This window comes from Perna viridis, chromosome 12 (assembly GCF_037379345.1).
Source record: "Perna viridis isolate PV_CMFRI_1.1 ecotype Kerala chromosome 12, ASM3737934v1, whole genome shotgun sequence".
In the NCBI taxonomy this organism is placed as follows: domain Eukaryota; kingdom Metazoa; phylum Mollusca; class Bivalvia; order Mytilida; family Mytilidae; genus Perna; species Perna viridis.
Genome location: NC_142456.1, coordinates 36,586,077 through 36,601,702, shown reverse-complemented (window position 1 = coordinate 36,601,702; position 15,626 = coordinate 36,586,077). Strand labels below are relative to the sequence as shown.

The window sequence follows — 15,626 nt, the reverse complement described above, 5'->3', positions numbered from 1 at the left end:
CATGGAATAGTTAAGCTGAATGTATAGGGTTTATGTTATTTGAATGACACTGGCATCTGTACTTATTGTTCACACTTGTTTTTGTTCTATTGTTTTCTTTTCATGTTTTATGTCAAAGACTTGTTGTTTTTGTTCAATGTTGTTATTTTATGATCTTTTTTTTGTGTTTTTGGTTGTTTTTGTTTTTAATTTTTTTAAAGAATTAATCAGATTACACGACATCCGTTTACGCACCACAAGTCTTGTATAGACTATATCATTGTTTGATAAGGATACATCCATTCTAATTTCAGCTTACGGTCAGGTTTACCTCCTTCCTCGTCCTGATACGACAGAGATGGGGGATAATACCCTTAAAAAGAATTTATTAAGTGTCAGTCTCTGTAAGAATCAGGCAGTAGGTGAAACATGGTATAAAAAGCCCATTATTTTTATAGTGTAATTTGAATATTTGCACCATTATAGAATCAAGGAAAATAGACAAGATTTTCCATATCAAGCTAGATCATAAACTTACAATTTCATTAAAATGCACTAAAAAATAATATTTCAAGGGCAGATAAATATGTCAAAAACCTCATTTTTCCAAGGTTCTATTGAAAAATTTCTGGTCAAACCCAGTGATGCAGAGATCAAATAATGATCGTTTTAAACAGAGAAAGTATCCTTGAGTGATATTACATTGTCAGATTGGTGGGGTTTTGACATGCATGTTTCTGATTTTGCCCATTTTGCCTGATTCTTACAAATACTTACACTTAAACATTTTGAATACTACATAGGCTTTTAACCAAGACAACGGACGCTGGTTGTTTTATTTAACGAAACTAGTATTCAAGTCATTTCTTCATTTTTACATGTACATCTCACATTTAAGGCAGATATCAATTTTACAATACAAAATAATCTTCTCCGGAGATCTTATAACCGTTTTTATTCTCAGTTTTTTTTACAACATTGTGCAACTCCACTCTCTTGACGTAAGAATGTAGATGACAGATTTCAAACCATGTTCAGGCTTATAATAAATTTACAGAACGTGACCGAGTCATCTGCGACTTTATTGATCATCAGTGAAATATATACTTGAACTTCAATTTTACATTTCTTTACAACGATGATAACATTTAATAAAATGCATATATGCATATAAATGAATTTTGTTTAATTATATTTGTTTTCTTTTTTTTTCTTGTTTGCTCGTGCAGTGTTTAACTCACTTCGTGTTTTGCCGTTGATCTGGACACAAACAGAGTCATCTTCGATGTCGTCAGATCTACTCGTCATAAAACCATTTTCCATTGGAGGTGGAGATTCCGACGGAGAACTTCCGGTCATATTGATTTCTTCCATACTTCTATTATCTGGAAGAAATTGAGAAAATAGTCCGGTCGTGTCAATGATTCAAATCCTTATTAATGGAAAGAACTGTATAAAGTGCAAGTGTCACTTATGCATACATGTCATTTACATTTTGTATTAACACTAAATTTCAATATTAAAAACGAGAGTACACGTTACCGCGGTCAAATTGATACCAAAACACAATTTTCAAAGGACAATGATAGCCATAAGAAAACACAGACATTTAAAGGATTAGAAAACGACATAAATATACAGAAATCGAAAGAAAACACTGACTTAAAAATACAAATGTATATGATAAGGAATAACCGCATTCCACATTAAATGGTTGATGTAGACGGTTATAGAAATTCTAAAGTAATTTCTTTTGTGTTGAGCTTACGTAACCCTGCTACAGATTGATTGATTGTTGGGGTTTAACGCCCGAGCAGCAATATGTCAGCCTGCTACAGAAACGTATCTATAAGAAGTGTTGCATCGTGGTATTGTAAGTCCGTAAACTTCGGCAACTTCTCGTACAACGCGTGAGTTGCAAGATCAAATAACGAACATAAAAGGATGTCACTTTCATAAAAAGGTAAGCACTTCGGAACTGTAATTTGAATGTTATTTCAATATATCAGATTTCATTGTCAAATTAAAAATGAATGAAGTTGTTCACGTTTAACATGGATTTATTGGTTGTTAATATCATAAGCAAAGATCGTGAGCCGAATATAATAACCGAAAATGTAAAGTTTCATGGAGACTTTTATTATTATTATTATATTATTACATAAACAAACTACGCTGTAAACGTACAATAACTTTCATTCATATTTAATTCGTCAATGTAATTTGAAATATTGTAAACATAACCGTAACGATGAACCACGTCACGTACGTCAAAATGAAAACAAAAACAAAGAAAAATACCTTGTCATGATAAATGAATGTTTAACACGAGTTTAATAATGATCGCTTGTTATTGATGATGATGCATGTTTACAAGTTTACAGACAAATACATGTACTTAGTATGTTAGAGTTTAATCCTTGTCATTTACAATTCAGATGGTTGTATTAGCAAAAAGACAATCATGTGTGCTACATGTTGCCGTATTTACAATGTGTAATTAAGAGTAATCATGGGAACCAAGGTTATAGCGGTAATCAAAAGAATGTATTCCAGGGACAAAGACCTGACATGGAAAACTGACATACACAACAAAGAACATAAAGTAACTAAAATCATACATACAAAGTAACAAAAGTAAATGAGAAAATGTTCTACTTATGTCTATTTATTGCTGGATACAGAAAAAACATATCAGTTAGTAATTATTCTCTTTATAAAACTTGTAGTACTTTTTAACCCAATTTCAAAGAGAAAACCATTTTAATGGATCCTATGATAGAATTGCCTCATGTTGACAAGACTGTTAGACTACATCACATACATGTAATTGCATGGCGTGAACTTCTCAGTATACTTCAATCCAGTGCAATATATCCAAACCAACACATACTTTGTTATTGTATTTCACGATAGGTTTGGTGTAGGGGAGTTTATATTCAAGTTGTTCGTTAGATGTTAATTGACTCGGTACAGACATACTTTAATTATACTTACTGTCTCTGCTGCCTCGATCTGAAAGAATATTTGTTCTGTCTATTGGAACTTCGCCCTCCTGACAAGCTATGAACATATCGTGGAGTTGGAATTCTCTGAACAATTGCGAAAAACTGACGACCTGAAAATTATAGGAATTTTGACATCATGGGCGCGTTCGAATTTCACCAATTGAAGGTTCTCGTATTCATATGCAGGTGCCCAATTTACCGATAGGGTAAGCGCTTTCTGCCTCCGCTCAGTTGTTAATAACAAGTCAAACCCAGGGTATTATAATAGCTGGTTTTTGTCCTAATTTTTCATGCAATTAACATACTTTTCCAATAAAAGGGGAGTTCCAAACTCCGGTACCACCGGCTTCGCCTATGCGACAGTAAATTTAGATTATATTTATATAGTTTTCTTAACTTTAAAGTATTGAAGTGAAGAGTTGGATAAGTGCCATACTTAAAAAACATTTTGAAGTCAATTGATGGGATAAATCATATTTTAATAAAACACAGGATGTATTTTATTGACCATGTGCATAAACTAAAAACACAGATATGTTTTATTGAGCACGTGCGTAAACTAAAAAAACATGGGATATATTTTATTGATTATGTGCTTAATCTAAACAAGATTAGTACTATCTTTGAAAAAGATAGCCGACGCAGTAAAATTTTGTTCTTTTTACAGAAATTTTCAACATTTCATTCAAGAAAATAACACATGGCATGCAATACACAGTTCAAGTTTTTCGAACGCTACTAAGTTATCAGTATTTCGCCAAATGAATCAGGAAACAGAATTGCGATCAGGTGACTTGCGTTTTCATAGAAGAGCGTCTTTAGGGTCAAAGGGTAAAAAGCGAAACTATACCAACTGCGTCGGAAAAACACGGGATAATTTTTATTGATCATGTGCACAAACTAAATTGCAACTATCAGTCAAATTATTTTTTTTTTATTATAATTATTATTTTTAACTTCCAATAGGCGATCGCGCGATTTGACTATTAATAAACCATTAATGGTCGTGTACGCATCAATTGTGTCAGTGAATCGTAATTTTTAGATTTTTTTTCATTTTTTTTCACTTTGTTTTATTATGTAGTTTCATTTGATTATGCTTACGTACATTATATGTGTTTGTGTAAATGTACATACGTCACCCTACCGGTGCACCTGGTCCGTGCTCCCAGTTTTTAGCGGAGTCCGAGTTGCTCATTTACTTTTGCTTCTTTGTATGTATTATTTAAGTTGTCTTGTGTTCTTTGTTGTGTTTGTCTGTTTTCCGTGTCTGGTCTTTGTCCCTGCATTGCATTCTTTTGATTTCCGCTAGAATCTGGTTTCCTTTCATTACTCTTAAAGTACAATATATAATTTTCAACTATGTTGTTCAATGACTTATCCATACCCACCTGTTTAAACGGCTTCCGTCTTGTATATAAAGAATGAACGTTCATGTGTAACAAGTCTCCAATTATTGCAAGAATGTCCTCGAAGTTTTGCTTGGTCTGGGGATCAATTATTATTTTTTCTTTGATTAATCGCCGATGGTTATTATTTTCTACAGTTATCACACGCGCCTTCCTAGTCGGTGACTGGGTTGGTGAACCCGCTCGCCGTTGAAACAAATGTTTCTCGTCCTTCCTATACTTATCAGCCGGAAGTTTAGCTGTGCTCCAGTCGCCATCTTTTAAATGCCCGTATGGAAGATTTGTTGTGACTTTCTTATTGCTGGAGACCAAATACGCTCTTCCTGGTTTGAATTCCGTCACACTTTTTATCTCTTTTCCGTCTGGCAAACTAAAAACGTATCTTACACCGGAAGTGGTCGGTATTTTGTCATTTAAATGAACTAATAATGTTTCGAAATTTCGAACTTTAGGCGTTATGCTCATTCTGTATCCCTTGAACGCCTGATCGCCATTGCGAAAGAATGTCACTAATCTTCCTTTCTTGTACTCTTCTTGCTTTTCTGCAACTGTTTCAAATCTTTTTTGGTCATTAAGCGAATTACTTTGGGACATGAAAACCTCGGCTGCGGGTCTCTGTTCTGTAAAGGACTCATCATCATCACTTTCTACTGGAATTTCAGTCTAAAACAGAAAGTGCATTTTTTTTCTCAATTAATCTTATTATATCAAAGATCAATGCTAGAAGCCAGTGAAAGTATCATTTGAATTGATCCCTGTCTCTCTGTCCTAAGTTTATTTTCTACAATGGATAATTTGCCTGAAACACGGATATATGCCTTGCCGTTCCTACAATATAATATCTAATTTATTTTTGCAGACCATTTTATACTTCAAGACACATTCTAAATTACATGACTTATTAGCATAAACCAAGAAAGTAAAATACCGTTTAGGGTCAGTTCCAAAAATTCCGAAAAAAAGGGCTTGGCACTAACTGGCCTGTGGACGATTTTTCCCTATATAAAAACCAAACTTTCCGAGCATGGAGCATAGGTTTGGCACATAGCTCCCTCCCCAACACCCGAATCCGCCAATCGGCAAACCTCGGGTGACTCCCCTACTCTACCTCAATACGGACTCGGCCGAAGTTGCGACGAGTGCTAAATCCGCCAATGTTATCGAACTGATAGCTACATTTATATTGATAGAGAATGTAAGTTGATTAGCTAGCGTTTGTTCATCACCATGGGGTTGTTGTCTCTTTGACATATTCACCGTTTCTATTTTCATTATATTTGCATAATGATTGCGGATCACCAGTTCTGTCTTTGCCTTGTGTTATAGTAACTCAACATCAGAAGGAATTGTGGGAGTTTTGTTATATAGGCTCACTAAACTTAATAGTTTTGTTATATAGGCTCACTAAACTTAATAAAGTCAGTCTCTGAAAGATAATTCTTGAATGAAGGGGAATGTCTTTTTTAAAAGAGTGTAAAAAATAAAAAGGAAAACTACTTATTTTTAAGATAAAAAATAGGCGACTGGTTTTCCATACAAATCAGAAAAAATGTACAAGTAATGTGTGCATGTACAAACATATTTACTGAAATAAAAGTAACAAAACTATTCCTGAATATACATGTACATGCTCATTTAAAATTACAGTGCAACATGCACTTAGTCTAATAGAAACCAACAAAAAAATAATAACATTACATTACCAACAATTACTTTTAATAAAAAGACAAATCAGTAAATACAGCAACAAAATATCAAGATAAAAATATGATCATACAGTGTAGCCCCTCCTCGATAAATAAATTAAAAAGTTACTCCCTAAAAAGCGTTTTAAACATACCCAGTTTTCGGAGGCAGTCAGTCTCGCCCTGTACATGGTAGATTCTCGGTTGCCATAACAGGATGAATATTCACATTAAAAAAATATTTCACCCTTGGATTATTAATATAGAAAAAGAACACGTAAAAAGTCGTTTCTATGAATTTCTAATCAATAACACCATTCGTCTTTCATAACTTTTATCCAAGTGTAAAGTTTCTACATAAATTATTCAGAAATTTAAAATTGAGAAATTTATGCCATTTTGAAGAGTAGTTTCCCTTGAGAAATAATATCCTGTAATTCTGAGTCTTTGATGCATTTCCTTTTCTGAGTAAATATCAATACATGTACAAACAGAGATCGAAACTTGGATCTAGATAGCCCGACAAAAGGGGTGTTCTTTTTAATACTTTTAAGTAAAAAAAGCAAAACTTAAAAACAAAAGTAAAAACTTCAAGACAAACTAATTTGGAGAGTACGGCAGGAACGGGAAATTCTTAAGAAAATGTTAGTTGCTGCACCCCAACGCCGAAACGTTCATTTTTATGGGTTATAGGTTGCATGATGCACTTGTCTGCAGTAGTCAAATGTTTAATTGCTCCCTAGTGCGCCCCTAAAACTGATCACCAATTATCTTTGCATTTTAAGGTTAGAATTTAGAATTGATTTACCGTTAGCCCAACAATAAACTTCGTATGCATATTTTATAATGTCAAAAAAGTGTTAAGTCAAAAGATTAATTGACAATAACAAAGAGACCGGTGTGTTTTATTACTAAGTTACTGTCAATAGGACAATCAATCGAGTCGTCCTGGGACTTATCCATCAACCAATAGGTGCATAATGCGAATCAAAATTGATATTTATTGAAAATTGAATTACGGTTATGTTCGACCCCAGTGACAGTGTGATTTCAGCCACGTTTTCACCGAAGTAAAACAAAATATAACTGTCCTTTGCGTCCGTGTTATACAGTTAAACTAATTAGCCAAATTTACCATTTATTATCAATTGCCAACGATAGACAAGAGTGGAGGAACTTCGTTGCTGCCCTACATGCCAGTGGCGTAAAGGGCAGTAAGTAAGTAAGTAACCATTTATTATCGCAGACCCTTTGTAATAAAAGAGTAATCAAGGGAACCAAGGTTATAGCGGTAATCAAAAGAACGTATTCCAGGGACAAAGACTAGACATGGAAAACAGACATAAACAACAAAGAACATAAAGTAACTAAAATCATACATACAAAGTAACAAAAGTAAATGAGCAACTCGGACTCCACTAAAAACTAGGAGCATGGACCAGGTGCACCGGTAGGGTACGCGTCCTATTTCTTTGTCCATGCAATATTCTGCTTTTTTTTTTAATTTCAATTGCTAGATCCAAAATTTAAAAGAAAAATAACTAGCACAACAAAAAATTAGCAAATTAGCATAAGATGATCGTTCTCTAGTTACAATTGTATATTAAAAAGTTACAAGAAAACTATAATCATATATGTATATCAATCGAATTACAAGTCAACGCCATGCAACTAAAATACTTTAACCATCTGTAAATATACAATAAAGCAGAGCTACATTGTAGTGGATACATATAAATGCCAAGTAAAGAAATGTATTTATCATAGATAATACAAATACAATTTACTTTAACACAAAATAGCACAACTCCTCACCCATGCCTCTAAATAATGTAACATCGCGCGTTTTTCAAAGGGAATCACATTGGATTAAAAAAAAACAGAGCAGCAAAAATTAAACTAAAAACTACAAGATGGCAATGCAATGATGAAATTTCTGATTGAGAACTTTGCCTTACCCCTATTTTTGGCACGACAACATATCTCCGTCTATACAGTGATGGAATTATTGAATCTTCAACACTAATGGGTGATACAAGGTTCCCATAGCCTTTCCTGTATGTCCGTTCTCGAGAAAGATAAGGATACGATGTCCGGAAATGTCCGTTAAACGATTCGTTAACATCCGGTTCCTCATAAGTACCAAACCTCATATCATAACGCACTTGATAGTCTGAATATGGCTTTTTCCTATACATCTTTAGACTAAGCTCGGTACTGTATGTATGAAACGTGCTTTTAATGCTGTATAATGGTAGTTTTCTTCAACATGATGCTAGAACTTATTTATAATTTAGATATTGAATATACAAAATTGTTACTTAAAATGATAATTTAATTCCAAATTTCACACTTCGAAAATTGTGAAGATTAAGTATTTATGATCTTAAAAACTGTTGATAAGGCTTCCCAGTACCTTCCTTTTCATCATCTATATGCATGATGATGCGATAGAAACAAAACATATATGGATGTATTGACAACATTAAAGATTGATTTGAAATAAAAATGCAAATGATACAAGGTAACGAACAATTGAACGGTACTATTGGACATCAGTCAAATGCTGCACAGTGGAATAATAGAGAACATGGCTTTGTTGTTATCATGGGTCATTAATCCCTTTGTTTCATTTTTTTGTAAACTAAGTCTTTTTTAAAACATAATTATGCATGTTAGTAGCGTTTATGAATCTGTCCGAAGGAAAAATGCAAAAACAACAAACTGTTTTTTTTTTTTAAATTCCATCGCACAGACAATGGATGCCGGGTAATGTTGTCTGTAGAAAGTCTCACTGACTTCATGTACAGCATGTAAACGTGTATACCCAATTTGCTCATTTTGAAAATGCTATGTCATCCGACTTTTAAACGGGACAAAATAAAATGAGTACAGCTAATGATAAGTAAGAATGCGATTTTAATATGCGTATTCATATGAACGCAAAAAATAACAACTGAGGTACATGTACATGCACATTTATTTATCAGTATGTACAATACGAACCACTTCTAATTCCTTTATGGGAAGCAAATTATAGAAGCCTAGCTCATCAAAATCAGAAAATGCAAATTACCGTACATGTAAAAGTGCTTAATGGATCGTTCAAATTAGCAGATTAAACTGAGATTATTCGTTAGAATTCACAAATCATTAGAATAAATCCGCATTTAAGCATTCCCTTTTACAAATTTCTTTAAATTATAAACATTCAAGGAAGTCGTCATGACAACATACCATAAACTGAGATTTTCCTTCATCCCTGCTTTCCTCGGTCGTTTCTAAAATCATCATACAAGCTTCCTCTGGCACTGAGTCCCCCGATTGAGAATCTCCAGACATTTTATCACACTCCCCGTCGAAACTGTCTTCACCAGACTTGTTGGCTTGTTTTATTTTTTTCAGGGGCCGTTTCAATAGTGTGTTAAACGATGACCTACGGGGCTCACTTGGGGTCAGTCTAGCGTTACTGGAAGTATTCCTCTTAAGGCTTGGGACTGAGCTTGCGGTCGAATACCGCCTGTCTGTTTTGTTCATTTTAGACATTTATAGAACTTATTATCCGTTTTATTGCAATTTGTCCATTTCCCGTCGTTCATGATATGTATTTACCCTAGATCAAGAAATTGTTTGAAAGTAGATACAAATTCTCAAGCGTCTTAATCCATCACCGGCTCTATATCACAATAACTTTATGTCCAAATACTCATATTCTTCCACACAATATAAGATAGTCTTTCGTTGACTAAAAATCGGTAGTTTATGGTAGCTAAGTTCTCCATCTAAAGTTCTTATCGTGAAAAGTTCATCTATTTTGCATGAACAGGATCCAAGATGGTTAATTAACTTGTAAATAAAGAAATCCACATGGAAACGTTCCTTTCGTTCGGTTATAAAAACAAATATTGGTTATACTAAATGATCGTGACCGTTTTAGTGCCATTCATTAATAAGACCATTCCCTCCAAAAAAAAATATTATCTAATGATAGGGTCACTGAATACACAGCAAAGAAACAATGACGGAAAAGGCACATATTAGAGTGCTCGGAATCGGTTGGAATTAAGATTTGAAAGGTTAACCCGTATCTACAGATAAAATCATGTATACATGTACAATGTATTACAAATTAATAAAGTTAACAGAATAAAATGTTATTTTAAAATAATATGACGACTTTAAAATACCAAATTTAATAGTAATCAATCTTTTTTACACACTTATCTACTATATTGTATCCCAGTCACAATAAGCAAATATATAATGCGTAAAAATGATCAACACCTTAAGTTTTAGCGAACAGTAAGTGCTCGTCTATTTGAAATGTTATCCAGTGTAGAATGGAAATTGATACCAAAGCTAGAGTCAATTTTCATGTGTTCAAATGCTATATTTATAGACATGGCGATACGATCTTTGGCACATGCCTTTTTTATCAACTTTTTAAACAGTTTCAAGGGTCATGTACTTCAATAACAGAACAAATTTACTCTGTTTCGTGTAAATAACAAGTATTTATTTAGTTAATGTTGACAGATCAAGAAAACAAATAGCAATTAAATGAAAGATTGTCTAAACCGAACACGAAATAAACCCAAACCCTGCCTAAACCGCCGGAATTCAGGATAGTTTTTCATGGCTGACGAAGTTTTGCAAAATTATCAACATCTCGTCAGTCTATGCTCCATGAAAATCATGGCAGTATCGGACAAGCTAACCTATCCTTAAGTTGGTTTGGTCTGAGCCTAGGTCCAATTAACGAAAGACTATCTAAAATCAATCCAGAATAAATTGATGCTCTGTCTAAAGCAATCAGATTTTTGTTAAAATAAGCAGAAACCTTGTCTAAACCGAGCAAACCAATCATATTTTTGTCGGAACAAACAGAAGCCCTGTCAGAATGAACATAAACCCTGTCTAAACCGAACACACGATGTACCCAAACGCTATCTAGACCAAACCCAGAATAAACACAAAACCTATTTATTATAAATCGAACATAGAATAAAAAAAACTCCTATTTAATCCGAACACAGAATAAACCAAATCTCTTTTTTTTTAAACCGAATATACAATAAACAAAAACCATCCCTATTCCGGACATATAATAAACCAAATCCCACTCTAAACCAAACACAGAATAAACAAAAATCAAGGTAAATACGAACACAGAAAAAAACCAACACCCTTTCTTTACCGTCCATACAAAAACACAACACCCTTTCTTTACCGTTCACACAACAAACCAACACCCTTTCTTTACCGTACACAGAACAAACCGATATATTATGTAAACAAGATACATGGTATATCAAATGAACCAAAACCCAGTCTTAATTTAAAATATTCTCAATTCTCCTGTAAACAGGTTGTTTGAAAAAAGAACATTTGTAACGCAATTCAGCCTTCACCGAAGACATTTCTAGTGAAAGAATGATGCAGGTCTACTGTTTTACTTTGCTACTTTGTTGTGAAGTCCGATGCGGGTCCGGATGTCAAAAGAATAAGCATGCAGCAGAGCTAAGCTTGTCGTAATTAAGGCGACTAAAAAGCCCTCAGAACTCTGCCTGGGGGCAAGAGTGCTCTGCCCACAGAGCAACTGCGCTATGTGCCCCAGGTGGTAGAATGGTGCCAAAATACTATTGGTGAATGTAGGTTACGTGTAATTTTGTTTTGTGTAGAATTACTTTCGATTTGTATAGACTTCCGGTAAACACTTGAAAAATGATGTTGTTTTCATTGATTAACACTCCGAATCATGCAAAGTGCCAACTTTCGGAAAATCAAGCGACTTTCTTAACGAAAAGATGTTAAAGCATTTAGTGATTGCTAACAGATCTTTGTCAAAATGATACATAAATATTGAGTTATGGTTCTTTTCATACACAGATTATTTAAAAAATGTATGTAAAGTGATTTAAATCATTGATTTTAGAGATTGTTTTGGTGGAAATCAATCATCCTTTATCGCTGTAAACTAAACAGGAAATTAAAAATAATAACGTCAAAGAACAGACAATAGGGCACATGAGTCCTGCATCAGTAAATCACAATCTTCAAATGAAATTGATGCAAACCGAAAATTGATCACCAAAGTCGTGGCAGTGTAAGCCGCTGGTACACATGCATTCTTTCTACACTTTAAAGTGTACCCCTACTGCAGCAAAACTGATATATGAAACTATTTTTTAATACTATAAAGTCCGGAAAAATTTAAGACCGCTGGTACATATACATTGTACTATAGATCAACTTATGTACATTACGAAATACAGTTTCCATGCATTCCAAAAGAGGTTATGCACTATAATATAATTATAATATCAGTGACACATACAAGCAGAATAATCGGAGATACCCGGTAATTTCCGAGACACTGAAAAAAAACGGTTTTTTTTCAGGGAGGATAACGAGAAAATCAATTGACACTTTACCTTGTAGCCCCTCTTCTGTATCGTCCTCCAGAGTCCGGTATCGTCACTTTTTCTGTTTACAGGTTCCTTTTGGCTTATGTTATAATTGTTTTTACCATACACATCTATGTAGTTTCTATCTAACCCTCTGTCTCCCTTCAGATACTGCTTGTAGACATTCCTGTCTTCGTAACGATCGTCAACATTCCAATGGTTGTATCTGAACGGGAAGACAGTACCGCTTCCTGAATATTCAAAACTGTTCCGTTTATCTGAATATTGCCTGTATATCACTGGGGAACTTTGGGTAGGGAGTTCTGAGTAAGAATGATACATTCTAACATTTTCGTTTGAAGGCGTTTTAGTGAATGTAGTTGTCCTCTCAAGTATCAGTAAGTTCGTTTGTGTGCTTTTTGAAACCCTTTCTTGGTTGTGCCTTTGCATAGAAATCTGAATAGTTGATGGTTTTCGAAAGGTGGGTGGAATGCGTACTTCCGTGGGTGTCTTTCTACCCAATCTGTCAAAATTCGGAAGTGTTTTCTTCAACGATTTGTTAAGAAGTGGTTTATAATCAGTAGATGTACCAGCATTAATTGTCCGTACCCATGAATTGTCGCTAAGACTAGCATACGGTTTTACGCCAAGATTTGTTGCCACCTGTTTGGACGCAAACGTTGTGCATAGACTATCAGTGTTTATACTCGTTTCTACTTTCCCAACTTTGTCTGCTTTGTGTGTTTTAGAAATTCCAGCATTCAGATTTGCCTTTCTCTCCAAATTTTCATTTTGAATATTTATGACTTTGTCACTACCACCAACAATATTCACTGAAGGTGTTAGCGTTTTATTTTCACCGAAGCTGTTTATCAAGTATGTTTCTGCAGAACTATTCCTGTCAAGGCGTTGATTGTGGGCATTTTGGCTACTAGTAGGATGGGTTTGATTTCTATTTCTCCATTGTACATATCTGTCGTTCAATGCCTGTAAAATACGTTTTCTCTCAACTGCTGATGTGGCAGGATCATGTAAAATGTCATTCAGAACCTCCATGCTTGAAAGGCGTGGGTTTTTCTTTTGATGTCTGCTACCAGGAGACGCTAGTACTGAGCTGATGAAATCCTCATCAAATGGTTCGCTCTCTTCATATAACAGACTAGTTATTGAGGTAGACATATTTACCGTCTTCTTCAAACTCAAATTATTTGACCTTGCTTGACCTTTTAGGCGTTTATCGCTACATTTTCGTGCTTCAGAATCCAATGCTTGTGATAGCGGTGTACTGTTTGTCGCTTCAGTTTTTAATTTTGAATTGGGAAGTGACACTTTTTCTACCATGTTAATGGTTTTGTCGTCCGTGGAACAATTCAGAATATGCATATTATTTCTACGATGCATAACCGGCTTTTTAATAAAATTTTCTTTGGAAACCCCTTTGTCTTTCCCACTTTTTTCAGAGAAAGGCTGATCACTTCCTGTATCGCTATTGCTTTTTAAACTAGTTTGAGTTTCAATCTTGTCTTTCGCTGCTGTTGGGTTTTCCTTACGCACTTTATCTTTGCCGGTGTCATTTTCACTAACCGAAGTCCTTTCTGTAGCGCCCGATTTTCTTTTAGTAAACTCCTTTTTCTTCTTAGCACCATTTGTCAAAATCGTCACTAATAATTCTCCAGAATGTATAATCTGAGTGCTTTGTTGGTGCAAATCTTTCGATTCTGTTGCCTTCCGTGGTTTGCGCATCTCTTTCCGCTTCCTGTTTACAGTTTTATCGTCTTTTGCCTCACAATAAGAATCGTCCGCAGCCGAAATGTCTGTATTCGATATACTCTTCGCACAGTTTTCCTTTTGTCGAAGTTGTAAGTCCTTTTTTAAAGTGTCTTTTTTAAAACCATCTCCCTTTGTAACACATTTATGCATTTTTGTAGTTCGACAAGAATTCTGGCTATTTTCTGAATATTTCACAACGAAATCCTCGTGGTTCCCTGTAAACGATTTAAGCACTTCAATATCTGAAGTATCAAGAACGATGTCTGGTAGTTTCCGATGAATGTCATTTCTTGAGATTTTCGGCTTTTAAAAGTTTTTCTCATGACTTCATGCCTATCATAAGCTGGTCAACTAATATGAACCGCATTGCAATTTTACATTTATTATACATATTTGTGATTAATTTCAATACTAAATTACATAAATCTTTGTTAAGGTAGACCAAATAATTTTCAAAAGCGAGGCAGCGAGAGGTTACTTCATTTTACTGCCCATGTACATACTAAGATTTCAATTCCCTGCGTCAATTGTATTCCCTTAAAACAATTTCAAATTTGATTTTATTTACGATAATTAAAACAACTGTACTAAGCGCCATATACAAATTATCAATGTATTGCAATTAAATTTGAAATTATTTTTCCTTTTCTTTTACATAACTGTTAACCTTACATAAAACCCTTTCTTGGGCCTCGAGAATGTTTGAGAGTAGAAACCGGAAGCCGGAAGATGACCAACAAGAGCCTCAAAGAATTTGTTTTTTTCTGTGTATATTGTTATCCTCAAAAGGAGTACAATAAGTTCATGTGGTATTTAAATGCAAGTAAACATATCATACACATTTATGACCAATTCACCATGAATATATTCACGATTTTACTCAAAAGAAAGGCAAACATGTAATACAATTGTTGAATTCAACGTTTATGTAATGTTTACCGTGTACTATTACATACTTGTATGAGAAGGTACACGTGCACTTAACGTGTTACCTTTGTCGATGTCAAGAAAAAATAAAGATTAAAATCGCTAAATTATTATTATTAGTTTATTGTTTTAATATTTAGATTGACAAAAATAATGACATTTTGTTTTCATTTTAACATTGAATGTGTTTTATTATAAACATTTATTTAAGAAGGACGAGCCAATTATGGAAACAGTGTATACATGTACATGTAAAATGCAATAACAAAATAAAACAACAGTAAAGAATGATATGATGGAAATACGAAAACAAATCCAATAAAACCTATAAAATAATGACTGGAAAGAAATAGTACACACGCAAAGAACATAATTGTCTAATCAAATGTATATATAAAAAAAAAACTATCAGAGCATGCATGCGCAAGAATCATGCATTTA

The 15,626-nt window shown here is 34.1% G+C and overlaps 1 protein-coding gene across 5 annotated transcripts in view; it reads right to left on the bottom strand.

Annotated features, from left to right (window-relative positions):
- Positions 1 to 15,626, bottom strand: part of LOC148602155 (echinoderm microtubule-associated protein-like 2) — a 45,372-nt gene that overhangs the window by 12,095 nt on the left and 17,651 nt on the right. For 3 of the 5 annotated variants that reach the window (XM_088556645.1, XM_088556646.1, XM_088556647.1), the window contains 4 exons: positions 4,379 to 5,059; positions 2,977 to 3,097; positions 1,221 to 1,364; positions 277 to 352 (listed from right to left, as the gene is read on the bottom strand). In XM_088556645.1, the coding sequence (XP_088412771.1) occupies positions 277 to 352; positions 1,221 to 1,364; positions 2,977 to 3,097; positions 4,379 to 5,059 (1,022 nt within the window). Of the gene's footprint in view, positions 1 to 276; positions 353 to 1,220; positions 1,365 to 2,976; positions 3,098 to 4,378; positions 5,060 to 9,318; positions 10,242 to 12,515; positions 14,537 to 15,626 lie in introns of those variants that run through there. The other 2 variants (XM_088556644.1, XM_088556648.1) reach the window with 2 other exon arrangements.